Source organism: Montipora capricornis, chromosome 13 (assembly GCF_036669925.1).
Source record: "Montipora capricornis isolate CH-2021 chromosome 13, ASM3666992v2, whole genome shotgun sequence".
Taxonomy (NCBI): Eukaryota; Metazoa; Cnidaria; class Anthozoa; order Scleractinia; family Acroporidae; genus Montipora; species Montipora capricornis.
The window spans coordinates 17,525,738-17,553,237 of record NC_090895.1 but is presented as its reverse complement, the minus strand read 5'-3'; the positions used below and the strand labels follow the sequence as shown (position 1 = coordinate 17,553,237).

At 38.9% G+C, this 27,500-nt stretch overlaps 1 protein-coding gene and 1 pseudogene across 1 annotated transcript in view; one reads left to right on the top strand and one right to left on the bottom strand.

Moving 5' to 3' along the window:
* LOC138029123 (A disintegrin and metalloproteinase with thrombospondin motifs 6-like) overlaps positions 1 to 14,168 on the bottom strand; it is a 65,116-nt gene extending 50,948 nt beyond the window's left edge. Inside the window, exons 1-8 of the mRNA XM_068876822.1 lie at positions 13,918 to 14,168; positions 13,712 to 13,803; positions 9,003 to 9,037; positions 8,027 to 8,099; positions 6,195 to 6,517; positions 4,478 to 4,622; positions 3,365 to 3,531; positions 590 to 673 (exon numbers count right to left, since the gene is read on the bottom strand). Of these exons, the coding sequence (XP_068732923.1) occupies positions 590 to 673; positions 3,365 to 3,531; positions 4,478 to 4,622; positions 6,195 to 6,517; positions 8,027 to 8,099; positions 9,003 to 9,037; positions 13,712 to 13,803; positions 13,918 to 13,922 (924 nt within the window). The 5' untranslated portion in view covers positions 13,923 to 14,168. The remainder of the gene's footprint in view (positions 1 to 589; positions 674 to 3,364; positions 3,532 to 4,477; positions 4,623 to 6,194; positions 6,518 to 8,026; positions 8,100 to 9,002; positions 9,038 to 13,711; positions 13,804 to 13,917) is intronic.
* Positions 14,169 to 17,833: 3,665 nt separating this feature from the next.
* The window catches only part of LOC138028246 (kinesin-like protein KIF16B), a 64,259-nt pseudogene continuing 54,592 nt past the window's right edge, over positions 17,834 to 27,500 (top strand).

Genomic DNA, 27,500 nt, shown 5'->3' with positions numbered 1-27,500 from the left:
ACAATACAATACAATACAATACGTAACTGACCACTCCCCATAGGGTTTTTCAGGGCCAATGAAATACCGTCAACGAAATGACAGAACAACAACAACAACAAAAACAACTGGTAAGAAACCCAACTGACCGGAGCCAAACCAGTTGACCATTTACAAGTGCTGCCGACAAGTTGAACCAGGGACTACCAAGATCAAATATAAGTAGTGTTTAGAATTCGCTCTTGTCACACGGCGGCCATATTGTCCCGGGAGACCAAAAAGGATTTGTTTTACCACGCCAACCCTCGCAGTGGAAACCATGGGGGTGAGGCTTGGCGTGGTAAAACAAAGCTTTTTTGGTCTCTCGGGACAAAATGGCAGCCGTGTGACAAGGGCAAATGAGTCTTGAACCAAGGAACTCTGAATTTCAAGGCAATCGCCCTAACCACTTGGCCACACTGCCTCCTTCAAAGCTTTGTTAATTATCCAGAGAGATGGTGACATTTTATCACCGACGATAAAATTGTCTAACGTCGAGGATGTTCTTGTTCTCAAACTTTAAATGATTATCATTCTCAAAGCATTAATAACTATAACAATTATCATTTACCCCGTCTTCCTTGAGCACCAGTCCAACAATCACAGGTGTAATCTTTATCAAGCCAATACTGCTATCCTGAAATAGCTGAGTAACCTTTCAACATAGAAATTTAAGAAGACATTTAGCCTAGAGTTGAGCGACTATTTAACAATTACTCCAAGAGGGCGCATTAGATATGAGGTGATAGATAGCCAACGAGGTCCGTAACACCAAGATGGCTATAATCATCTCATATCTAACAAGCACAAGTGGAATAATTGTTTTATTAAAAACTCTCACTAATAATTCTGGATAAATCTTCCCTATATTATTTTTTTAAATACAAGAAAACTGCTACGTGCAGTTACTGATATTTGTAGAGCATGGTATAATAGCTCTGATTATTTCCTTTAACCAATCAAATAAAGGACATTTGGCTGGTTTTTTGTGCTGCTTACATTATTCGCACGCGTCCTGAAGGACGCCTCAATTTCAGTACAATATTCGATTAGTATTCTTTGATTGCACCTGACGTCACGGCTGCCATGTTGGTGCAGGAAAGAAAAATAGCGAAAAAGTCTTTTGGGAATTTGACTCTATTATTATGTAAAATTTGAGCTACATTTTTCTATTTTTTTGGCACCAACATGGCCGTCTTATCACGTGAGTGCAATCAAAGAATATGGTGAATTCCCGCGCGCCGGATTAACCTCAGAGATATAATAAATATCTTACAAATCTCGTTTTCTCGGTCTGCAGTAGAAGCGCGAAGCGCTTGGGCCGTAAATCGGCTTTTACTTCGTGTAGAAGACGCACATGACGTAACAAAACCTTTAGGGGCCTTTAGGGATTTAGAATTCTGATTAGGTATTGTTTCACGATTTTTGTTCTATTGTTTTACGTCATGTGTGTCTTCTCCACGAAGTAAAAGCCCGTAAATCAACGGGAAAAAACGAGGATACTTAACTTATAGTACGAACCTCGAACTTGGTTAGTAAGAGGTATTTACAATATGGACGGGACTGTTTAAACGAAAATTAAAACACTCGCAAAATCAATACGACGACTACATCCAGGAACTTACAATCTCGGTCATAAATACCTAGTTGTAACACTTCGTTTGAACAGCAAGGGAAGCCCATCAAAGCTGTTAATAACGTATCCCTCCTCCTCCTCCCTCCCATCAATGTTGCATTTACCGGTTGATTTTTGCACTCCAACCCATAAACATCAACATTGAAGGGGGAGAGGGGGCAAATTGCCGTCTGTGTCACAACATTTGTGACCGAAACTGTAGTTGCGTATTTTTCGTATGTAGCACGAGTGGTCATATTTAGCAACGACGTCACAATTCCCGCTATTTTTGTTTGTATTAATACCCAGTATTTGTATTGCTTTTTTTTTGTTTGTATTAATACCCAGTATTTGTATTGAAGCCTGCTTTTCAATCTTTACCACGTATATTTATTGTCCATATAATAAACGTTCGTTCGACGATGCGAATATTTTTGTTCTCGTGGCAAGTACAACGTGTCACTCGTTCGCTGCGCTCATTCGTGAAATATTGTTCTTGCCACTCAAACTTACACGCCACCGTGTATTTGAAGTGCGGGTTATAGATGAAAGGGAGAAGTCAGTGGTTCCTCGCTTTTCCCTTAGCTTTATCGATGTCCTGCACTTCAAATACATACATATATTTATTTCATTTGTCGAGTCCTTTCACGGGAACATATGAGCCCAACAAATGGGCCATTTTCGAGTTGCTGTTTGTCTTGGTTTCGAAGTTAGTCTTGGTGCTCAACTATTGTAAAGGAAATGAGTTTGATTTGCAGAAGAATACGCAACTCACTTCCATTTGAATGGTTGTGCACCAGGACTCGTTTTGAAACTGAGACATGCAGCAGCTCGGAAATGGGCTATTGACCGCCTACTCCCAACTGAATGGCTTCATAGGTCGGTGGGTACACCATTGCACCAAAATCGCAGAGGTCATGGGCTCGAGTCCCGTTGTAGCCACCTGAATTTTTTAGGTGTCTATAAGATAAAATAGCTTGAATTGTCCAGCTTAACGCGAGGACCTCGTTTTCCTGTCATAAGTAAAACTATTAGCAGTAAGACATAATTATATAGCAAAACAATTGTCACCCTGCCTGCTAGCAGAGCCTTTCTCTTGCTTGCTCCATTTTGACGTTCTCGAGAAAGACTCTGCATGAATCGAGTAAGATCTTTATTGAGAAGGCGCTGCATGTTGCCAGGAAACAATTTCGAACCCAGGCGTGATATGCCTTATAGGCGCCGCCATCTTGATTTTTCATGGTCCAGCGGGCTCAATTTTAACCTTCACTTTTATCACTAAACGGATGCTTGCACTGGAAAAACCAGTTTGACAAGAGAAAACAAGATTGTCTAGTCTAGACGTTCGGGCTCAAAGAGTTGACGCGATTCAGGCAGAGCTTCCAGTAGGTAGTAAAGAAAAAGACAAAAAGAGGCCCTGCTTACAAGGTGAACAACTCGAAACAACAATTGTTTACTAAAATGTATTGTCAATAAGTGAGTCTTAAGCCTCGGAAGGAGGGATTGTCCTAAGCCCTAACATGGGATGGAAGTTCGTTCGACATTTTTCGGATGCACAGAAAGGGCTTTAAGTCAATGTGTCCTGGCCGGCCTGTAAGATTCTAATTGATCAGGATATACTGTATACCATAAAGAAAGGCTAGAATACTTTCAAATTCACCTCTGTATAAAAAGCTCATTATCTCATATTAATTATTAATTTCATAACATTCAACAATACACTGGACCTACAATGTGGGTAATGGTCAACAAATGCGTTGTCATTTCGTCCTCTCCGTAAGCCGAAATCGCAAAGTTGTCTGCTACGAGAGCCAGTTCCAGGAATTTTTGACCTGCTGTTGGTCGTTCCCTTCTGCGACGGACTGATCTAGTTCTGGCTTTTTGCTTGCCTTTATAATCTATATCCCCGGAATAGAAATAAGAAAATAAGATCGAATCAGTAACAGTTAACAGCCTGAGTTAAGAACTCTAGATCTAGGGTGGCATGCTCTTGTCTCTGGGAAAATACATTTATTCACTGATTGTCTGTGGCAAATAACAGAATTCTGTCCAAAGGAGGAAAACGTTCAGGACTTTCTATACACCTTATTCCAAAATGGCCGCCATTTAGATATGCTTTTGTTTTTATTGAAATTAGACCTTGATGCCCCGTTCAAGGCAAAATATTCTTTTGAATTTTCAGCTGAAGAACGAGGCATCAAGGGCTAATTTAAATTTTAAAAAAAAGAATATTTAAATGACGGCCATTTTGGAATAAGGTCTATGTAAAGGGAAAAACATTGTATTTTTATTTTGAAGCTTTTTTGGACGCCTCTTATTCTCGATCTCTTTCGTTTTTGTTATTACAACTTCTGTCTTCTCCAACATTCTGAATAAAGCGAGACGTTCCCTTGCGCGTGGGCTCTCAGTAAAATCTTTATCATGCGTTACCAGTATTTTTGAAATTGCAGTGTTCAAATTTTCGGGCTACAAAGAGCGTCGCTTAATTAATCCCAAGTGTTGCTTGATGAAGAACTGGTTATTAGGTTCTACAGAAAATGCTGCAGCAAGAAGTAACATTCATGATATTAATGGTAACTGGATCCATCATATGATAACAAAACAAAGAAAAAAAATCCCATTAATTAAGCTCGTGACTTTTATACTCACTTCAACTAAAGAAGATATTTTTTCAGTTTATTTTCTGGTTGGATGATATTTTCAAAGAAGGTTCTTTTTTCTTTCTTAGAGGAAGAAATACAACAAATTAAAGCGTTGGCATTCCCTGTTGCTTAACACGTGGAATATAGAAGATATCTAACCATTTAGTGTTGAAAGCAAAATTATTGAAAGTTGTTAAAATACCCGACATAAGGTAATCAGACGAAAGCTTGTCAATAGGTCCACGATAAATGACATGGGGCTGGCCCTCAAAGTCATCCTTTTTGGCGAGGCGTGATGGAAGAGGCCGAATATAGAACGTGTCATCTCTAGTTCGAATCATCCCTGTCTAAGAAAAAATAAAAAAATTGAATGCACTCGTTTTGTATATGTAATAGGACTACATGCTGTCCAATTTGGAAATCATACGTGAAGTGGATGAGAAAAATTCTGAGGACAGCCAAAATTGGACGAGGCCGTAGGCCGAGTCTAATTTGGCAATCCGAGGAATTTTTTGAATCCAATTATTTTCAAATTAGACAAGCATGTAGTCCTGTCACCAATTAATTATATAGCATCCAAAGAACGTCGTCAAGCTCGTGTTCGGGAATCTCCTCAAGCGTTTCTCACTTCGCTTCGTTCAGCACGACACAGGTGAAACAGTTTAACCCAGTTTTTGTGCTTCTTCGATGCTTCTTTGAGTATTCTTGTTCTGATTATTCTCCCTTATCTCGAGTAAATCAGTAGCATCTATCTTTGGAAACCTAGCTGAAGACTCCATTTGAAACTCTGAGTCGTCAAAAAGGTGGAAAGAAAAGTGGGGAACACAAAACAAAACCCTGCGAGCGATGATCGCTCGCTGTCGTTTGAAAGCAGTGATGGCCAACCTGATTGGTCAATATTCGGTTTATTTATTTATCTTGACATTTGATTGGTTGATGGAAAGTATCCAGATTTTCATCAAATTGGACGGTTTGTTCAAAGCTGAAGGAGACGTTCCGGCAAAAACTATCCAATTTATTTTAAATTTGGACAGTTGGCTAAAATTAGTAAAAAATAGATCTGTTAGCAACATTGGATTTTCATGCAGCTATATAATTAATAAGAAAAATGAAGGTTTTTTTTTTTTTCAAGGAAAACGAATTACATCAACTCAAGATAATCTGACAACGAGGAGTGCACTTGGGCCCGGTTCCAGGATCCAGGCGTCAGTATTACCAGTTACCATTGAGTAGAATTGACCGGGAGTGAGTGAGTGACAAATTCCATCACGAAACGTGGCTTAACTTTGTTTCAACAATTTTAAAAGATTGTCTTATTAGAGGGATTGAACACCATGCGTAACTAGTGGATTTATGCGCTGACTATGCGAGCGGCGAAATCTGCAAGGGATGAAAATATTATTGTTACTATTTTCATTTTTTCTGGCGCTTCCACTGCCAGAAATATAGCTACCGATATATCGCGGACACACATGTGGGCGTCGCATGAAATCCCACAAGCTAGTCTGCACTGCGGAACAGTTTCATTTCAAACGGGCGAGACAAGAACTCTGAGTGAAGGGGTCCTTTCATTTTTGTGTCTTTGTGGGAAGGTAGGACAACGTTTTGTCCCAGTAGTATGGCAAGGCAATTGGCCTAGTTCCCACAAATTAGTGGTAGAGCATGTCAATTAATTAGTAATCGGAAGGTCGTATAGGTTCGCCTCCTAAAAAGGAGCACTCGGGATTTTTCCGAGTATTCCCGAGTCAAAATCAAAGTAAGCAATACTGACATCTCTTCTAGTTTCAAATTGATGCAAATACATATGAAACTCGCGCTATCCTCCCTCCAGAACCAGCAATTTCAACTCTTTGAGTGGACATCAATAGTTGGAAATCGCACGTACTGCATGTTATTTTTGGCAATGATTTTCCACTTACCAGCCCTGTGTGTCCACTGAGAGCAACCTTGGAACCCGGAACCGATACCACCTGTCCGGTATAATACAAACCCTCTGGTATTTCCTTGTATGTTCTGCGGCCATCCGTTTCAATTCTCTCTATCATAGCTTCGGATGAAATTTTAGGTTTAGCTTCAGTAACTTTTAAATGAAGTGTTCTTCCAAATGCTTGAACTTTAAAGAACTTCAACTCTGGTTTAGAAGTATGTCTTCGTTGCCTGGTTTTTACCCGAGGAATCCTCTTTCCCAGTAGATTTCCAAACCCATCGGAAAAATAAGGTGTTGTTATTTCATATGCTGGAACTGAAAACGTTGGAAGAAAAAATCTTTTCAGGATACATGTCACGTTGGAAGCTAAAAAAATGCCATTATACTCTGTTTGTCCCTTCAAAATTTTGTATAAGCATTCACTACTTGCACTTATCCCATAATACACCTGTTTTACCCCCCAAAAATCCGCATAGGAATATTTTTCGACTTCTCTTGGAACATTTTCATGTCCCAGGAGAAATTGCAAACAATGGTTTTGCAAAATTTTTGGGGGGTAATAGAGATCTTACTATGATCGACAATACTTTGAAACTGTAGCTTCCATTGACAACTGTCTATTTTAGCAGCAAAATTCCACTTTTGTAGCGGGAATTAATTAAAGTCTGAAAATTTCTGGTGGGGCTCGAGGCCCCCTCTGCCCCTCCCCCTGCTACGGGCCTGAATTTTTAAGTCCCAAGGGAAAATAAAAACAATGCTTATGGAATTTTTTTTTAGGGTTACAACATCATTGTTATATGTGTCTCTAGAGATTGGTTGCAAAACACCCATATTGTTATTTAAATACAAGTGGCACCCGTTGTATAGTTGTATAAATTTAAAGTGTCCCTGTGATGAAAAAAATTCTTCAGATTTTGAAAGTGTGTTTGCTTAACACCTGACTGAGCTTTGATATTTGCCCAAAAGCCGTTTATTTTGAGTTCACGGTCCGCCATTACTCACGTTGAAAACTGATCGATTGGACCTCAGAGGGTTGAATCCAGGAAAAAGTGACGTCAAAAGCTCACTAGCCCCAAATTTCAGCGTGCGAATGCAGCTTATTATATATATTTAAGTCTTAAAGCGCAAACTCCCGTGCTGCATATTAATTCTGCGGCGTACACACACATTGCAGTCTTAAACTCGTTAGCCTATGAAGTCATAGGAAAATTCCAGTTAAAATAAACGGGTTAAAATGAACAAGTGGCTTGTTTAGTTAACATAGTTTTGAAACCCTAAGAAAAATAAGATTTAACCTTTTTGGACACAGGAGCACTTTAACATTGTGTGATAAGTCTTGCGACTGTGAAGTGTGAATTTTATAGCTGACGATTTTAACCATCGGTTGAATCTATCTTAGGTTCTCCCTAATTAACTTTGTAGTCCTCTGGTTCTGTTTCTTTTAGTGGATTTTCTCTTTCGGATAATTCAACTTGAGTTCTTGTTTTAAATTAGCTTATCTGTTAGTTCACTTCCACGACAAATGGCAAACTACAATAAAAATCACTCTATAAAAAGACAGTTAAGTTGACATGTCAGGGAATAAGTACGGCACTTCCTGGAAAAAGTAGAATCGGATCAAATAGAACGAATATTTTCGATGAAATAACAAAACCGATGAAAACTTCTGTGTCAGACAACCAAGACTCAGCCCAAAAATCGAACCCAACCAAGCTATTCACATTTTACAATTATTTAATGTTGTTCTATACCACGACAATCTATTTTTACAGGTCACACCTAACTTAAGATCAGCCCTAATGAATGGCTCGAGAAGACGCTGACCTTTTTCTTGTGAATCCACTCCGAATGTCACTTGAAGTTCCCTCTTGTCCATGCGTTGATGTAAATTATAGTCCTGCAAATTGCAAATAATTGGTTTTCAGCGAGGGTCGTTCAAGTAGAGCAAAACGTATTTTTTTAGGCAGGTCCAACATGCAAACCCATTTTTAAAATGCGCATTCGGGGACCCGATTCTCGAAAGTTTCCGATGACTTTTTGGGCCCGTAAAGCCATTTGTGAAACTGTCATCCGCTTGTTTCAAAAAGCTGGTAGTCTTTTCACCCGTGGTTTGTTTTCAGGATAAAAAGAAAGTAAAGTAATTGATGAAAATTGCTGACCTAAAACCTCTGCCTCCTTAAAATATTAGGCCACGATATCGTGTGTAGCGTGAGTCTGTATTGTTCTATTAGGTAAAGCGGCGTTAACACGAACGCGGTTTCATTTGTACTGAACTGCATCGTTTTCAAAGCCGAGGTGACACAGCTTGACACCTTTTTATTACATGACACCGATCGAGACTGTTACCGAAACCGGGTCGATTTGAAAACGCAAACCAAATGAGATACAGAGGAGATGCGACACCCGAAAAGTTTCGTAAAACAGCTGGTCCCTTCAAGGACTGAAAATGATTTTAATTGGTTTGGAAAGTGCATGATACACCAATCGCTAATCACCATCAAGGGAATCTAGGAATTCGTTTGTTTCGAGTGTCAACGCAACATTTACAGGAAGATTGCTTATGATCAATGAAAAAAAGGAACATTTAAGACCATTTGCAACAAATAGCCTTTTTCACGGTTAGTTTTTCTCATTTGCATTACAATGTAATCTAACGTCGGTGCGAGGCAATTTCAGATTAAAACTACAAAATAGGCCGAAATTGCCTCACATACATGCTAGATTACATTGTAATGCAAATGAGAAAGACCAACAGAGAAAAGGGCTATTGTGAAGAGAGCTTAACTTTCAATTTTTTTACCTCGCTTTTAAGTAATTGACGGCTTCCAAAGACACCTGGGCATAAGAGAAAAATATGCAAAAAAACTGAAACATGCAACACAAAATGTCGGTTACCAAACTTCACGCAAAGCTAAACATTTTAAGAAACGGTCCAGATAAGAACGATAGCAACAACGGCAACGAACATGTTGGAATTCAATTGGTATGCAAAAAGGTGATAACTTTTCTATTGTCTGTACTTACTTCTGATTGGCTTAAACAGCAAAAGTTAACAAAACTTCATAAAAGCAGTATTATATTCATCCTTAGTTTCCAACCATCTTCCATCTTTCATCTGGTCTCAGTTTAAATGAATTCCACAGAAATCGTATGTGGGGAACATGCATATGTAAAATTGTAAACGTTTCTTGGCTTTTGTTTTCAATTCTTGTGATTGGTCAAAATCTTTTAACACAAAAAAACACCCTTTCAAAGTGGGCTGTAAACGAATTTTATTGCGTTAACGGCTTTCCTGTAGGGTTATGCATTCTCTGTGTAAAAATGATAACATTCCTATGTGGGGAAAGCCCCGTTGCCGCATAACAAAGGAAATTGCTATCCACCTTACACGGATCATTACTTAAAATCAAAGCTTACGCCTAATTGACCTAGCTTAGGCCTAATTACTCATCAGCAATAATATTCTGTGGAAAGCTGAAGTGAATGCTTTTTTTTTTTTTAAAGAGGGTGATGTTTTGATCTTCAGTGGTGAGGCGGATTGAAGCGGTGCCTGTAGAGTTGAACTCCAGGTTCAAATCCTATTCACGGGTATAATTTTTATCTTCCTCATTTTCTCTGCTATCACAAGTCCTGGCTGGTCTTTCATATAATTAATCTCCATGAAACAGAAGAACAAAGCGAACCTAACAATACCTAATTACCAAGGCCTAATCGGAATAACAATGGTTCTTTTGTCCTCCGCCATTTTAGTCCGGTATGTGAAAGTCTACCCCAAGTCCTGGAACCCACTGTCCTAAATTGACGATAATAGTCACTTCAGAGCAAATTAGCAATTGTGCATATCAGATAAATTCGGGGAAGAGGACATTTGGCTTCGCATTTGACATGAAACGGTAGTTTTCTTCTTGAGATAAAAGCATGAAAATTATCTTATTTTAGTCATCTCTCTCTTTTAAGGACGGCGCCTACTAATTGAAGATATTTTTGCCCCGGTGTGTGATCATGCAGGAAATGTAGATCTTCACAAGTGCCATTGAAATCCAAAAAGAAAATTGGGGGTAAGCACCCATTTTTCAAAGATAATTCATGAATAGTATTTTTAAAAAGCTTTAAAATACAAAGCAATGTATGGCGGTCTTTCTCAAATTGAAGCTTAATTATCTCTCAAAAATGCATGGTTACCCCAAATTTTCTTTTTGGATACCAAGAGTACTTACTAAGATCTACTTTCTCAGGATAGTTTTACAACCGCGCAAAAATATCCCTGTGTTAGTAAGCATCACCGATAGGAAATCCGAGTAATTCGAGATGCGCAAAACGTATGCGCAATAACAATGGTAGGCACCATCCTTAAAAGGGTTACTTCGTGCCAACTGCTAAAAGTCAAGACATGAATTTTTATCAAACAAGTTTCTTCCGTTTTTTGGCGAAACGCAATTTTCGTCCGGCCTTTTCTGTTTGCTATAAATGCGATGTTAACTACTGATAAGAAATGCTATACCTTTTACGGCGACGACAAAACAGTGATATCATTGGTTCAAATTAAGAGGAAAAATAATCATGCTGCACGTGCAGCTTACTGCGGCTTATTGAGCGCTAATGTTCACGCTTGCCATCGGTACTGAATATTCAACATGTTGGATACCTTTTTGGCACAAGTGAACATTTCGTCCAAGTGTGATGAGCGTGTGAAAAGCTATCGCCTTACGATCTTACACCAATACGCATGCGTATTGTTGGAAATACGACAAATGGAAATGGCGGCAAGTGGTGATTTAGTTGCTGAAGCAATGTTGAAAGACGAGATAGCTGATAATTTGGCCATACTATCCTTGTCTATATGATTTAAGGTGTCAGGAATTTTAAAATCGAGAGTTACGTGACAAATCTTTCCAAGAAATGTTGGAGAAACTTGGTAAAACAGGTTGGTTGAACCAAAGATAAAACGTTGAACCATTAAATTTGAACTAGTGCATGTGCTTATTGTGCATGAGCTTATTTGGTCTTCCAACATTGCTTCATCAACAAAATCAATTGCCGCCATATTCATTCGTCGTATCTCCAGCGCTACGCATGCGACTTGGTTTTGGTAATCTCCTGTTGTGACCGAAATCATCAACCGCTCGTTATTAGAGGCGAAGGTGCCATCGTCATGGAAACATGCCCATGTCGTACCCGGGATGATTCCAAAAACAAACACTTGTCTTGGGCGTGAATCAACACCTCAGACCCATTTCAGTCACTCCAGTATCATCCAAAGCAGCTGAAGAATTTGTTCTCGAGCATCACATCAAACCAGTAGTTATGGCAACAATTGACTCTCGATAGTTTGGTACAATTTCAAGTTCAAGCACAACTGAGGCCCTGGGGCCCTTTTCTCGAAAGTCCCGAAACTTTACGGGCCTTTTTAGGTGCCAAAATTCCCTTCAAGAACAAGAACTTGAACTTTCATTCAAGAACGGAGAGAATTTAAGTCGTCAAACTTCACAATTATTTTTCTTTCTCTTACCTCGAAACAGGTTAAAAGATCGGCTTTCCAAAACAAGCGGTTGGCAGTTTTACAAATGGCTTTTCGGGCCCCGAAAGGTTTTCGGGACTTTCGAGAAACGGGTCCCTGATGAGCATGATTCATTAGTGGAATGGCGGCACGGATGCTAACGGAGCCACAGCAAGAGTAATCATTTTTGACCATCTAATTATTGTTTGAAAGCCCCGCTCTTACAACTTTCATGAGCAAACTGTTCGTTGGATCGTGGACTTTGTAATTGATCGCATGCAGCGTGTCAAATTGCAAATCGGACAAGACTTTTACTCAGAATGGGCATCAGTCCCTGCCTGCGTAACTCAAGGCATTAAAACGGGACGTTCAGGTTGTTCATCACGATGATTAACGATCTTAGTACCCCAAACATTGAAATGTGGAAATACGTTGATGACACCACAATTTGTGAAGTAGTTGCAAAGAACCCGTCTAGCTCTATACAGAGTGCAGTAGACATGTTTGGTAAAAATGATAAATTCCAGCTAAACGGAGGCAAGTGCAAAAAGTTAAGGATCACCTTCTCTACTAAAACTAACTACAACATCCACGCTATTAAGATTAATGACAAGCAAGTAGACACTGTTCCACAAGCAAAGATTCTGGGTCTCTATGTATCAAACGATTTAAATCCGGGAACTTCCACATTAATGAAGTAATCAAGAAAGCGCGTACACGTTTATATTGCCTGCGACAGTTAAAACTACTTTGTCTCGGCACTAAGGAACTGATATAATTCTTCTGTACTTGTATACGTCCTATAACCGAGTATGCGTGCCCTGTCTATCACAACGGCGTAACCTCATACCTCTCCGAAGATCTAGAGGTTGTACAAAAAAGAGGAATGAGAATAACCCATCTTGGACTGTCTTATGAACAAGCCTTGGCCAAATCTGATCTATGGCCACTATTAACCAGGAGACAAGAGATAACTGATAGACTCTTTCAATCTATTAGTAAGGACAATGACCACAAACTGAAAAAAAACTCTTACCCGACATCTATAAATATAATTATAACTTACGTAGACAGCGGAAATTCAAACCAGTGTTTAAAACTAACAGATTCAGATTCAAGTTTGCTAGTTACTCTTTCTCGCAGCCAGAGACTGAATTGTTAAGGGTACAATTCGAGGAGGTCGGACAAAAGGACTGAGATCGACAAATCTCAGCTCAAGTAGGAATAAATGAAGGGTTCAATCCCGAGTCCACGAAATTGGTGAAAAGAGTGTTACAACAAGGCCATCCTTCGTTCACGGGGTATTTGATTTGCTCATTTCCTTGTTTGTTTTTTTTTTTTTTTGTCCTCTTTTTTGTTTTTAAACCAACCCCCTAGGCGAATCAACAGAGGTATCTAGTCTTTTGCGTGCAAACATTAATCTTAATTGGCGGTGTTGCTTCTTTGATTCCCACTTAATTCCATGCGACAAAAAGTTGAGGTAATACATAACGGTAATCCAACATTAATTTAGAAAAATCAGCAGAAAAAAAGTACATTGATTCCAATCGCAACTTGAAGGTGTAATGCACCCGGTGCAGTGAGAAGGATGGATTAGTTGCTTAGCAACGGCAAGAGGAAATTTGAATAAAGTTGTCCCCTCGTCCGTTGCCACGCATCTATCATTCATTTCATTCTTCCAGGAATATCGTTCTAATAAAAAATCCGAAATCTGTTTAAAACTTGGCCAGTGTTTAAGGTGGTTGGATTTTGTCCGTTTCCTCGTTTGTGTGCATCGTTAATAATAATCTAAAGGAATATTAATTGGGAAAATCAAAAAAGTATCCTTATTAAATGAAATATTTGCTTTAGAAGAAAAGTCTAGTAACATAAATATCATTCCAATTCTGTTTCTTTTTCACTTTTAGTTAGCCAGACTGAGATTCCCATTAAATTAGAATTGAAATAGCAAACAATCGATGAGTTGGTGAAAAAAAGTATCCATACAAATTTTAAAACTAAGTATAACTCACCTTCGACGGAGAGACACAAAACACAAAAAATCGTGAACATCTTGACTGTAAAACAGTGACGAAGACAATCATAAAACCTGATTCCAATGAATCTAAAATTTAAAGACATCGACAAACTTAATCTAAACAAAGAAAAACTCTTGAGCTAAATTCTTCTTACAAACTCTGAAATTGTTAAAATGGTGCGTTTGAAATACCAAGATTACCTCATCCGATCAAATTTGTCACCTATACTTAAGAGTCCTGATGAATTGTGTCGCTCCTTAATTTGGCAAAGATGAAAATCGTTTTTAAGGTTGAAAGATAGACCTAATCGGCTAACTCAATGTTGTACCCAATTCAAACCCTTTGGGAATAAAACGTTTTGTTCCAGGTATTTCCATATCATTTAAATATGAATGCTACATTATCATGCAAATACAATACACAAAGAATCTTAATCCCGGAGGATTTGAATTGGGTACAACATTGAGTTAGCCGATTAGGTCTATTCGTTCTAATAATTAATTACCTTTCTTCCCAAAGCTATTTTTTGAAAAACTCTCCTTCAAAGTGATTTCCTCGTTGGTTGTTAGTACCCGCGTCTACCAATAATTTAGATGATTGTTTCCCAGAGCGTCGGATGCCGTTTGACATAATTAAGTTTAAACAGCACTATTCTAAATGTCAACTTTACATTGTTACACAGAATGTTACAAAAAAATGACGCTTTGTCTGCTTCTTCTGCATCAATCTTTGCTCGTTTTCAACTCTTTTTGTTTATTTCCCAGGTGACAAGTTTTGTTTCGATGTGGGAATATTTGATTTGGAAACTGGTGGCTTTACTAACTTTTATTTTTTAACGCCTCTTTGTACTCTGAGCCATCAAGTACTCTGTTTAAACTCAATTAAGGATTTTAAAAATATAGAAGGATGCAAGGTTATAGCCAATTTTACCTTTTTCCACATTGACAGATTTTGTGGGCAATGTGTTCATCTTCGGATTTTCCTTGAAATTATTATCACTTAATTCACTTGTAGCGAGCAGTCTACGTGACCTTAAAACAAATGTTAACCTTTTAGGTATCAAATATGTTATTTATCTTAAAGTGTGATACTGTTAAATTTCACTATAAGCATTGTGGACTGTAAAAAAAAAAAAAAAGGCAGAATATTTTTAAAAGAGCTTTAATGAATTACAATGTTCTAAAGTTTTCTTCATAAGGGTTTCAGTATCTTTTTTTATTTACATAGTATGTACTGCTAAATGATTTTTGTTATAGAAAAAAAGCTCACTGGGCCATTATGAAAGTTAGTATTTACCTTATAGAAGTAGAGCTTCCGATATCAGAGACGCACGGTCTGGAGATCGCTTGAGTTTATGTTTGGCAACAACAAGCAGAAAGCACTTTAGAAGGCCAAAAATCCTGAAGCAATTGTTTGATATTTTGTCTCACTGACGGTTCTTTGCATGAAATGTGCTGTTCTGGCTTGGCAATATGACAGAATGTTCTCAGAGGACATTTTAGTCCCTGTTCCATCTGTAGCAGCCGAATAAGAAAACCCGTGACCGACATGTAGCATTAATTTCCACCCATGCTCTAACTCCGAAACACGGCAAAGGCTCTTTAACACGGGTACTGTATTCTTATCAATAACAGAGCCAAGAGCTCTTACGACTGCATGAATTTTAAATTGTTCAGTTTCGGTTGATTACCTCTAACAGAACTGTATAGCTTTCAGAGCTTTAACAATGAAATGGGGGGGAGGGGCGGGGGGGGGGGGTGAAAATGTACCATATTGTATTCACTCTATAGTATGACAAAGACGAATTACGCAGGCAAAATTCCTTTGAAGACACAGTTTTGAAGACCTTTTATTTAATTAAGCCAATCGCTCACAAATGCTATATCTCAGCGTGCTTTAAACTCTTCCATCTCGTCCATAGCTGTCAGCGGCTTCGGCGCCCGAAAAAAAAATCACTAGAAACCGGACACTTCTGGTTTAATTTTCCTCACCCCACGCCGGCAAAGGTCAAAACTGCCCACTCCCCAGGCACAGAATTCGAAGATAGTCAAATACCCAGGGTTTGCCCAGGAAGGCGTGGGAGGGGGGGATGTTGAAGTTTTGATTTGATCGGCGCATGATCGGACACCTGAAATCGGACAGTTACATCAGCCAATCATTAAGTGCACTCAGCCGTTTAATCCACCAACCACAGAATTTATCACAATAACCATAGCAACAACCACATGCCCTACCAAACTGGGGAATTTCCAAAATCGACGAATTTGGAACACGAGACAGCGAAAAAGGAATGCATTTGTTTTTTTTTTTTTGGAAACTGTAATGGTTATGATTAATTGGTAACAGGACTTCGTGTCGTCCAATTCGGTCTGTAATCATACTCGTGATTAAACAAATCGGACTCCCTCGTGATTTTGTTAATCACTCGTATGATTACAGACCGAATTGGACCCCACTCAGTCTTATTACCATTTAACAATTAGACCCTTCGCGCTCAAAGGGCCATGGGTCAATAGCCCATTCTGCGAATACTAATAGTCCTCTAGTAGCGTAGCCAATCAAAATGCAGGATTTGCATTAGTCCACTAGTGATACTAATATATATTTGGCTGGGTTGTACTGAGAGTGATACGTACAGACCAGAATAACCACCTTCTCTCGCAAACTGTACTTATTACAGGATTTGCTAGGCAATTCTCCATTCACACTTATTGGCAAAACATTGTGGTGCTCGAACTTGATAAAGCCAGCAAAACATGGGACATTTACAAAGACTTTGAATTCAAATACTAAGAGTCGCGGAAAATTAACGGAAATCACTCAAAATAATAAACTGAAATCTAATACGTTTCTTCGCGGATATTAAGACCGTTGGGATCAATTGTCCTGCCTTTTAAAATTTTAAAAAAGCTTCCCTGGCCTTACGGATCGAGTCTCTGTTAGAGAATGTTTTTTCGATAGGAATTAATTACATGTCCTTGGAGATATTGTGGGGAGAGAAGAGGAAATGTTCTGGGACTGTAGTAGGTTTGGATTTGGTGTTAGCGTTATCTAAAGTGCGGTGGTGTTCATTAAAACGGTCTTTTAAACGTCGTTTAGTTTCTCCTATGTACTGTAGATGGTATCTGTTGCATTGAATCATGTAGATAAGGTTTTTAGTTTCGCAAGTTATGTGGAAATTAATGGAGCGCGTTTCGCCAGTAGAGAAGAATTTGTAGTTGGTTAGTCCATGGAAAATGTAAGGACAGGTAGCGCAGTTTTTGCCACAGCGAAAAGAACCGGAAGGAAGTGTGGATTTAGTATAAGTTACATTGGGGACAGTTTAGCTGTAACCAGCAGGTCTCGAAGGTTAGGGGAGCGCCTGAAAGCCACAACAGCAAGCATTTTTGCAGCGGTCAGAAGAAAGAAGTAGATTGTAGTGTTTTTTTATTATGTTGAAGATGGAAGGAAGTGATGGATTATAGGTCGTTATGAAAGGTATGCGTTTGGGTTTGTCTATCTGTTTAGGTTGTAGGGTATGTGTGCGGGGAATGTCTGCAGCCCGTTGTATTTGTTTAGTAACAAAGTTGCGTTTGTAACCTCGTTTCAGAAGGTATGTCGTTAGTTCCGTGGTGCGAATCTTGAACGTTTTGTGGGTAGAACAAATTCGTCGTAGGCGGAGTGCTGGGCTGAAAGGGATGGCTTTTTTTGTGTGTAGAGGATGACAAGAGGAATAAAGTGAACGTTGGTGTATGTCCGTGGGTTTCGTGTATAGGTCTGTATTTATGTTTCTCAACTTGAAATAACGCCGATCAGATCAAGCCACTGATCCAACGTACACCGACAGGAAAATTGTCCACGGTTGCTTTCTTCAAAACTCTCAACAACTGGGGTCTGGGTCTTACAGCAAGTCCCGGGTTGCTAGAAGCTTGGTTTAAAATACCACGACAACCTATTTTACCAATGGTCAGCGCTTGCCAAGATCAGAACAATTCGTCTTTGAACCTTGTCCCGATTTCCTTATTTCCCGATGGACAGTTCTTTTTCACACCTGAGTGAGCGTCATTTTCCCGTCATTTCCGGTCGGAAGTCGCTTCGCATCGCCACGACTCGCGAAGAGTTGATTGTAGTTTCCGCCTGGGCGCCACTTTGTGAGCGCGATATCCAAGATTTGCCGACTAAATCCGGATAGGCATTTGAAGAATATAGGATCGTGGAATAGCCCAGATGTTTACTTAGCTGCAGCAGAGTAAAAGCGAAAGAAGGACTTGTCGAGAATCTATCAGCTGCAATCGTGGATGCGTTTTGGCGCGAGATTTCAGTGAACTGGACTCAATTCAATTCGAAATGGCGTCGAATGGAACTAGAGTGAAGGTTGCTGTTTCTGTGAAAGCTTTTAACGAGAAAGAACTTGGAGACGGAGACGAACGGATCGTCTGGGCGAAAGACAACGAAGTCAAAGTACTTAATCCCGAAACTAGAAAAGAGAAAAGTTTCAAATTCGACTACACAGTAAGTTGAACTTGACAGTGAAATTAAGCTTAACTGTATACAATTTCGTTGTTTGCATTTAGTTTGTATATTGACCGCACACCGGGCAAATTGTTCGTCTGTGGTTTTCATCTTCGGTTAATGTCTCTTTCCTTGAATTAGAGACATTGCGTCTCTGGCTATTAACCAGATTAAAAACTTATTTCTCGAATAATTATTTTATTGCTTTTGTTGTTATTTCTCAGTTTTGTGGTAAAACAGAAGGTGATATTAAAACTCCAGCCGGCAACTCGAAGGTAAACCAAAAGCTCTTAAATTTTTAAAATATTGAATCGCAGACAGAAAAAAACTCTGTGATCCCGCTAAGTCCTCTCCTCTGCAATTAGCTTTTAAATTCGTGCGTTTAATGAAAGCGTCGATGAACTACTCGGTATGGTTTTTTTAGTAATCCAATTAGGGAGTCCTCTTTGGCAGGCTTTTCGAGGTAGAAATTTTCCACATTAAGTTTAAATTGAAAAAAATAGTATATTTTACATTGGTTGGTGTCTTACTTGAAAAATTGACCTAAAAAAGGAGCATCTTTTTACGTGCCATTTTAAAATGTTGCAATCGCAGTTCTTGGCAGACAGGCGTGTTCATACGGAATTAGCAACCGGATGTTACAGATATTTTCAGTTATTTTACGGGCGGGTAAGATATTTCGAATATTTTATCACGGAAAGAAAAGGAAACGAATCGCTTTTTTTTTCTCATTATAATCAAAGGAGAGAACGGCAGATTTTTCGGATGATTTCTTAAGGTGATTTCCCAGTCATGTATCAACCGTTTAATTAAAATGTCAACAGAGTTCATGTCTTATGACTGATTAATCTATATTTTTGCATTCTTCAAATCAGCATAATTAAACGCCAACCGTAAGCTTAACCATCAAGAGCCCTCACGGATTTCTTTTGTTTGCATCCCGAAAAATTTGCTTAAATTCCGACTCGAAATGAGGAGACAAATCTGTGCCTTGAAATTAATGTGGTCCCATATAAACTATTTGCATACCCATGGCACTTAAAAGGGTGAGAATTTTATCAGCTAAACCTTTCATATTTGAACAAGTATCTCCAATTTATTTTTAGTTGTTATAAACATGATGGGTGAGTGAGATGTTTGGATGTTAAGCTCGCTTTTTTCACATAACCTCTGGAAGGAAATGTGATTTGTTAGAACCATTTTATATACATCTGCCTACCTGATCTGACAAAATTCTAAAATAAAAATGAATAAAATGGTTTGGGCCACAAAGATGCAGTCAACCCAAATTTTGGAAATTCTTTACCGTCAAAGCTGTCAGTAGACACTCTTCTATATTGACATGTCAAAGTACAGATGAAAGGAAAAAAAAACCCATTCATTTGAATGAAACAGGTGGAAAAGTCGTTATGCTCTCACACTTCTTAAAAAATCTTCAAGAAGCTCGAATTACAGACAAGATTCCTTTTCTGTCATGATATTGACTTGGGAGGGATTATCATTAATTCTTTTAAATTCCTTTTCAATGTTTCCTACATTTTGTTTCCTGAATCAGGAATATCCTTCTTGAAAATTTAAACATTTTTCAAGGCATAATAATATTATACATATGTAAATATGAGAGCTGGGATGATTCAGTGGTTTAAGCACTCACTGTGCAAAAATGTGATCCTGGTTCGATTATTATTATTGTTATTATTATTGTTGTTGTTGTTGTTGTTTTTGATGTTTTGTTAGAATCCACTCGTAAAGTCTCTCAGATACATGTCTTTTGAAATGACTAATTGAACATCCACATATGAATAATCATTTTCACTCACAGGTTTTTGAGGATGTTGGCAAGTTTGCTCTTTTATCTTGCTTTGGTGGTTACAACACTTGTGTATTTAGCTATGGGGCATGCGACACTGGTAAAACACACATTATGTATGGAACAGACAAAAGCCAAGGTCTTGTCTCTTGGATTTGTGAAAACCTTTTCAAAAAAGCATCCTGTTATGACGAGGATACATCCTTTAGAGCTGAAATAAGGTAATCACATTTTCTATTTAATTAATGGAGAGGACATAGGTTTTGACTGTTTAACTCAATGACCCCTAAGGCACCCTGGGATAAGGAATCTTGCTGCTTCATCTCCTATGATGATGTTGAAGATGATGATGTCAATAGCAAGAATGCTAAAGCGGGTGTCACACGGTTCAACATTTTGTTGATCAACAAAATACAGTTGCAGCTGCAGTTCAACAAATGTTGAACAGTGTGTCATGTCTTGTTGAATGTTGAAATATGCCATTCAAACACCCTGAACCTTGATGAATGATGTTGAACGAAAATAGAGACCAGCTCTATTTTGTTCAACATGTCTGTGCCACATCGTTCAACATTAATGTTAAGCAACAAATATCACAGGATGTTGAACCCTGTGTCATCAGCTTAAGATTGAGGGTGTTGAGGTCAAAAATATTATGAACTTTTAATATCAGTGTCAATTATCGCTGAATTACTAGATGCATAATAATTTTGGACATGGCAAAATAAGTCAAACCTGTAGTTGGATCTCAAATTCATTAACTTTTTCTCGGTGCTTGGGTTATGTGAAAGACATTATTTTGTAAGTCTGTTTTTTTTGTGCTTTTCATCTATCCTACAGTTTCCTCGAAATTCACAAAGAATTTGTGAAGGATTTACTTGGAAGGAGACGAAACTGGCAAGACTCGTTACGAGGTATTGATGTAGAAAGTGTCATATTTAACTTGTGAATGCTTCAGCAAAGCTTTAATTGTGAATGAGTAATGGCAGCTAGTGGGAGCTGAAGTCTCTTCATGGAATCAGTTGGTGTTACTTTTTCTAACCATTGCATAAATTATATTAATTTTTGAAGACAAAAGTTGACTTTCCAAAAAAGTGCTGAGCGTCATGCAAAATTGTTTTGAATTTAAAAAAATTAAAGAAGAAGTGTAACTTCTCTCCTAAAAAATGTTAGGGTTACTTTCAGTGAAGTCTGTTATATAAATCATGACCTGGCATTGCAATCTCATGATTAATTATTTGCATTAACAAGTTGACAAGTTAAAGTGCCCCTGTAAAAAACTTCTTCTTTTTCTTCGGATTTTGAAAGTGTTTGCTTAACACCTGACTGGCAAAATTTTGAGGTTGGATTTTTATCCAGTGGCTGTTTACGTTGAGTGTAAGTTTTGGATATCGTGGTCCACAATTCCTCACATTCGAAACTGACCGCCAGGAAAAAGTGACGTCAAAGGCTCACTAGCTTAAAATTTCAGTGTTTGAATGCAACTTATTATTATGCAAAACGTGAGTTTTAAAGTCTGAAAGCTCAAACCTTCCATGGTGCGCATTAATTCTATGGCGTACACACGCATTGGATTCCAAGTTAAACTGGTGGTGTCATTTTCTCCTCGTTCAAGCTCTCTCAAGATCTTAAAGTCAGTAATGGTGGACCATTAAATAGGAAAATTCCTGTTAAAATAAACAGGTGTCTTTTTGAAATCAAGGCTAATAATAAAATTTAAGTTGCTTAGTGTTTAGTTAAAATAGTGTTGAAATCCAAAGAAAAATAAGATTTGATTTTTTGGTCACAGTGTTGGTGCTTATTTGTTAGTGTATGGCTGTTGTAATAATTTGCACAGGTGAAGAGATACAGCGTCATTAAGAGTTAAAGATCGTCACAGTTATCCCATTGACTCTTGAACCCCCCTCCCCTCCCCTCCCCTCCCCCCCAATTAACGAGTAAGAATAACTTTGATGTCTACCTTGTTTGTCGTTTGCAGTGCGTGAGCATAGGGAACTTGGTGTATATGTTGACAAGCTGACCAAGCATATTGTCACAGATGTTAGTGAACTGTTAGGATTAATTGAAAAAGGAAAGAAAAATAGGTGAGTTGTGAAGACCTTGGATTTCGTTAATTTACATGCTTGCTGTGAAGTGAAGTGAACAGATGTTATTAGTCTCTACCCCTCGGGGCTTTTCAGGACTAATTTACAATGCTTTTGTGGGGAGTTTGTTCAGACTGCTTGTTACGCAGTTGACATTTTTTTTCAGCTTAGGAATCGAGCCAATCAAATTACATGTTACGATAGCTGATACACTACTGCAGGTGTGCTGTGTAGTTTTGTCTTTGTGAATCCTAAGGACTGGTTTACACATACAGTTCAAGCATTGAGCCCAATTAACAGTTAGACATGTTTTCCCTAGAATCTTGATGTTTCCCGAGATGAAGTCGAGGGCAGGAAACTTCAGGCCTTGAGGGAAAACTATCTACATGTAGTTTCTCGAGGGACCAGACATTAAGTGCTTTGTTATATATTTAGACTTTTCCTTTAAGAATCGCAGCAAAACATATTGAGTGGGCAACAACTGCAGAATTGTATCCCAGTCAGGTTTCATTTGAATTTGATCAGGGGCATGTGGCCAAGAATCATCCAATCACAGTGCTCGTTTTGTTGAGCAAAAGTCCAGGTGTTCGCCTTTTTTACCAAACCCATAATACAGTTCATTTTGGGGGTTTATTTGCGTTAAAACAATGGACATCCACTTCACTGAAGCATGATACAGTCCAAAGAGTAAATAACTTGTATTGTTTTAATGTAAAGATTCCCCCAAACGTATTGCATTATGAAATGGTGAAAATAGTCATTATAACAAAGTGTGTTGCATGTACATGTTGTGCGTGCAGTTGAATTTGAAACCGCCTCCAAATCCTCCGCCGTTACAAGTCGGCCCACTTATGAGTTTAATTTTCAGTTTTGCTGATAAATGATCTTTTTGATTTATTTGCACAGGTCGATATGTTCAAGGTCTTCAGATTCCTTTTCAAGCAGCTCGCACACAATTCTAACGCTAAGATTTACCCAGGTGAATTTTTCATTATCATTATTATTCTGTCACAAGACTAATAGATGGTTTTCAACTACTGTAATCTCTAGAGACACGTCAGATAACAATGCTGCAATGTACAATTGCTGGTGGACGAACAGAAGGAGCTAATGACGGGAAAAACCTTAAATAACAATGACCACAACCAGGTTTTCTGAGCCCGCGAGACTGAGCACCCCCAGCAAACTATTGTTTTAACAAAAACCGCTGGTCAGCTACCTGGTTCTGGTCATTGCTGTCTAAGGTCTTCCTAATAACGGACCTTTTCTTTTTCTTTCAACAACATGGCGGCGATGACGTAACGTGAAAACCATCTTGTGCTGGATCCTCGCCATATTGTAACCGCCTGATGAAATCCGCCGTTTTTTGTTTCGCACCAAGTTCTCGACTGATTCGATTCGACTACAATTTGAGAACCAGTTGAGTACGGAGTCATCCTCTTATTGTGTACTATTTGTGGTTTAAATAATAGCCCTGACTGAATTTTTTTGTTGTTGACGTGCCAGAGCGAACATGAATCGGAACAGATATTAAAAAAAGAAGAACAGGTTTCCAGGCGCTTTCCAGTGCGCTTTTGTCCGTTCCGTGAAGAGGCCGTACTCGCCGATATTTTTACATTCTTCGCGAAGTTTGACCATCCTGTTATTTCGACGGAGATCGGTTTTTTCTTGTTCTTTGGGAAAAAGGAAAAAAAACCTTAATCAAAAACTTGAATTTACCTCGATGTCAAAAATTGAGTCGCGTAATTAATAGGTCATTTCCGAGATCATGTCTGCCTCCTCTTCAAAGCGAGTCTAAGTGCAAAGCTCTTATGAAAATTAGTTTTCACTCATACATGTAAAGTGGAACTAATCACCATCACAACAACGTCGCGCTTGAAGCGTAGGCAGACATGAAGTCGGAAATGACCTGGGTATTGTTCGGTGTGGGTAGAGTGAACTGTTCCAAATTGATTAAAGAACATATATTAAGATCACCGCCTTTGAGGCTGAAACACTGATCTCAAGAAAAGACTGAATCAACCATCTACAGGACCCCATAACCAGAAGCCTACAATTTCAATACTACGTAGCGGCATTTTCACAGATCGAACTATTTTTAGACGAGTTCTTAAGTAATATTTGGCTTGTACGAGCGACCCTTGTCAATCGCATAGGTACTAAGTTCTCATGCTTGTGATTTGCTGAAAAGGTCTGGTTTCGCGGGAAAATCAATCTAAAAATAAGTCGGTCTGTAAAAACGCCGCCCCACAAATACAGTGAAGTTTTACGCCCGTAGTCATGGGTTCCTGGCATCTGTTGTTCGAAGTGGAGCACAAAAATCACGCCGGCCATCTTGTTAGGACCACCTCAACAACAAGGAAACATTGTTTCCCGAAATATTTCCTCGGTGCGCAAACGAGGATACATTTGCCGAGGAAGCAAAATGTTTCCAAACAAATTCAGAAACAATTGCAACAAATGTTTCCGTGGGCGGCAAACAAGAAAGCATTTGCTTCCGCAACATTGTTTTCTCCTTTAAATGTTAAGTAAACACTAAGCAACCAAAGTTTTAAGCCTTGATTTAAAAAAAAAGACACCTGTTTATTTTAACTCGAATTTTCCTATTTAATGTTCCACCAGTACGAACTTTAAGTTCTTGAGAGAGCTGGATCCTGAGGAGAAAATGACGTCAGAGGCTAACTAGTTTGCTCCACGGGAGTTTTGGGCTTTCAGACTTTTAAACTCGTGTTTTGCATATATAAGCTGCAGTCACGCGCTGATATTTTAAGCTAGTGAGCCTTTTACGTCACTTTTTCCTGGATCCAATCCTCCGAGGTCCAATCGCTCAGTTTTGAACGTGAGTAATGACGGACCGTGAAATCCAAAACTTACACTCAAAGTAAACGGCCTTTGGATAAAAGTGAATTACACTTTAAGAGTTCAAATTGAGAGAAAAGCAATGAAGCAACTTTTTTTTTTCCCGTACACTGCCGAAGTAGGTTTCGTTTTTGCCCATAGACTATTTTTCCAGTCCCATAATGCAATACGTTTTGGAGGGTTCTTTACATAAAAACAATAGAAGTTAATTACTCTTGGGACTGTATCATGCTTCAGTGAAATGGATGGCCATTTTAATGCAAATAACCCCCCAAAATGAACTGTATTATGGGACTTGCAGTAATAGGGGGTTTAAGAAACGATGACAGGGACGGCAACGACAACACCAAAAAGCAGTAATATAGATCGTGCTGCACGTGCGGCACGCATTTTTGAACAATTCTCTCCCGTACTCGTCAAAACTACTACACGAAATGACTAAATTTGAAGTTTTGACGACAACGTGGGCAAACTACAGTGAATCTTTCAGTCTAACTAATCCAGTTATAGGACACTTCGCCCACATTAGGGCCGTTTATACGAGAGGAAATAAGCCGCGGCTAACTCTGGCCGCGGCTTACGTAAGCCGCGAACACCCCGTATAAATGGTACAAAATCTACGTTCACGGCTTTCTCAAGCCGCGACTTACCCTGGCAGGGGAGTTTATACTCGTATAAATAGTTCCTTTCGCGGCTTACGTAAGCCGCGGCCAGAGTTAGCCGCGGCTTATTTTCTCTCGTATAAACGGCCCTATTGTGTATATAAATAAGATGGAATAATTATGAAATACTTAGAATATCTCATCGCGCGCGCTCGATGCATGACGTGGCATGTGAATTTGCGTGCGCTGTAAGGATGCGCAGTAACAATGGGCGCGAACGTCCTTAAATGTTAATTGTAACAAAACCAGAGCATTAGTTTTTGGTCTTTATTGATGCAAAGACGTCTTTTAGTGTTCTGAAGTTTGACGAAAATAGCGTGACACTGCCCCTTTAAAACTTCCACAATTTACCCTTTGACCCACAGGAGTGAGAAGTATGTAAAGTCTCTTGACATTTTCAATGACATGTCAGTCAGACAGGTATTTAGAAGAAAGGTTATTAGCAGGTTAAGAGGTGCGATCTTGATATAATACCAAATTCTCATGACTACCCAACAAACAACTCTCTGCTACTAGTTAGGAGAATGAACGTTTCGATCGTGGATATAGAAGGGTTAGTAATTGTGCGTTGAATTTCGTTTAGGCTAAGCTTGAAGACGGTTTGCCTTGTGAAATGGTCAGCGTAATCTATCTTGTGGATTTGGCGGGAAGTAAAGGCATACATGATGAGGTGAGATTCGTATTGCTGGTTTTCACTCACGTGATCAACAGCCATGTTTTTCGACGAAAACAAAAGGAAGCATTTGCATAATAATAGAGTTAATTTCCCGGAGGATTTGGTCGGGGCACCAACATGGCCGCCTTTTCTTTGTTTAGGGCACCAACATGGTGGTCGTGACGTCATGTGAAAACCGAGAATTGCTTGTTCCTTAATTTTCTATTGACATAATGATAATGATATGAATGATAATAATAATAATAATAATAATAATAATAATAATAATAATAAGGTGCATTTTTTTCGGATGATCCGAAAAAAGATCACTGATCCAAGATCTTGGATCACAGTGCATCAAAAGAACCGAAGAATGGATTCATCGGTTTCTATGATGCACTGTGATCTGAATCTCTCGATGTTCGCATTGGAATCGAATTTCTATGAGATCCACCAAGGATCGATGTGATCGCGGAAAGCAATGAGTGTGAATGGACGACTTCGCAGGGACATCAATTATCAAAACTTACTGGTGCAGGGATGGCGCAGTAGTGAGAGCACTCGCCTCCCACCAATGTGGCCCGGGTTCGATTTCCAGACTCGGCTTCATATGTGGGTTGAGTTTGTTGGCTCTCTCCTCTGCACCGAGAGGTTTTTTTTTCCAGGTACGCAAAAAACGACTTTGATTTGAGTTAATTTGAGTTGATTTCTTTGTACAGTGTGCCCAATTCGTGCCCCGGCGCTTAAGAACTTTGCTACTCCTTCCAATGCACAAATTCAAGGGAAAGGAAAAAAAGACAGAAACTTTTTTTAAGTGGCTAGTCGTTCTAGCGCTGGAGTACTAATTGGGGACACTGTAAACCGAAATCAACAAATTAACACAAATAAAATCAAATGTTGGTTTTTTTGAGTGCGCAGAATAGAGTTGAATCTGAACGAACAAGGAGGAAATCAATACGCTATTTACGAGTGTTCATGTCTGCGTCCTCTTCAAAGCGAGTCTAAGTGCGGAGTTTTTGTGATGGTAATTAGTTGTGCTTTACATATGAATGAAAACTAATTTTCATAAGAAAACCTTCGCACTTAGACTCGCTGTTTAAAGAGGAGGCAGACGTGACCTACTGTTGAATTTCTTTTCTCTTAAAATAGTTAAATTACACTTATTTTTGAGCAGTGTGCTGACAGCTGTTCGACCTCCGACACGGACAAATCCTTGATGACA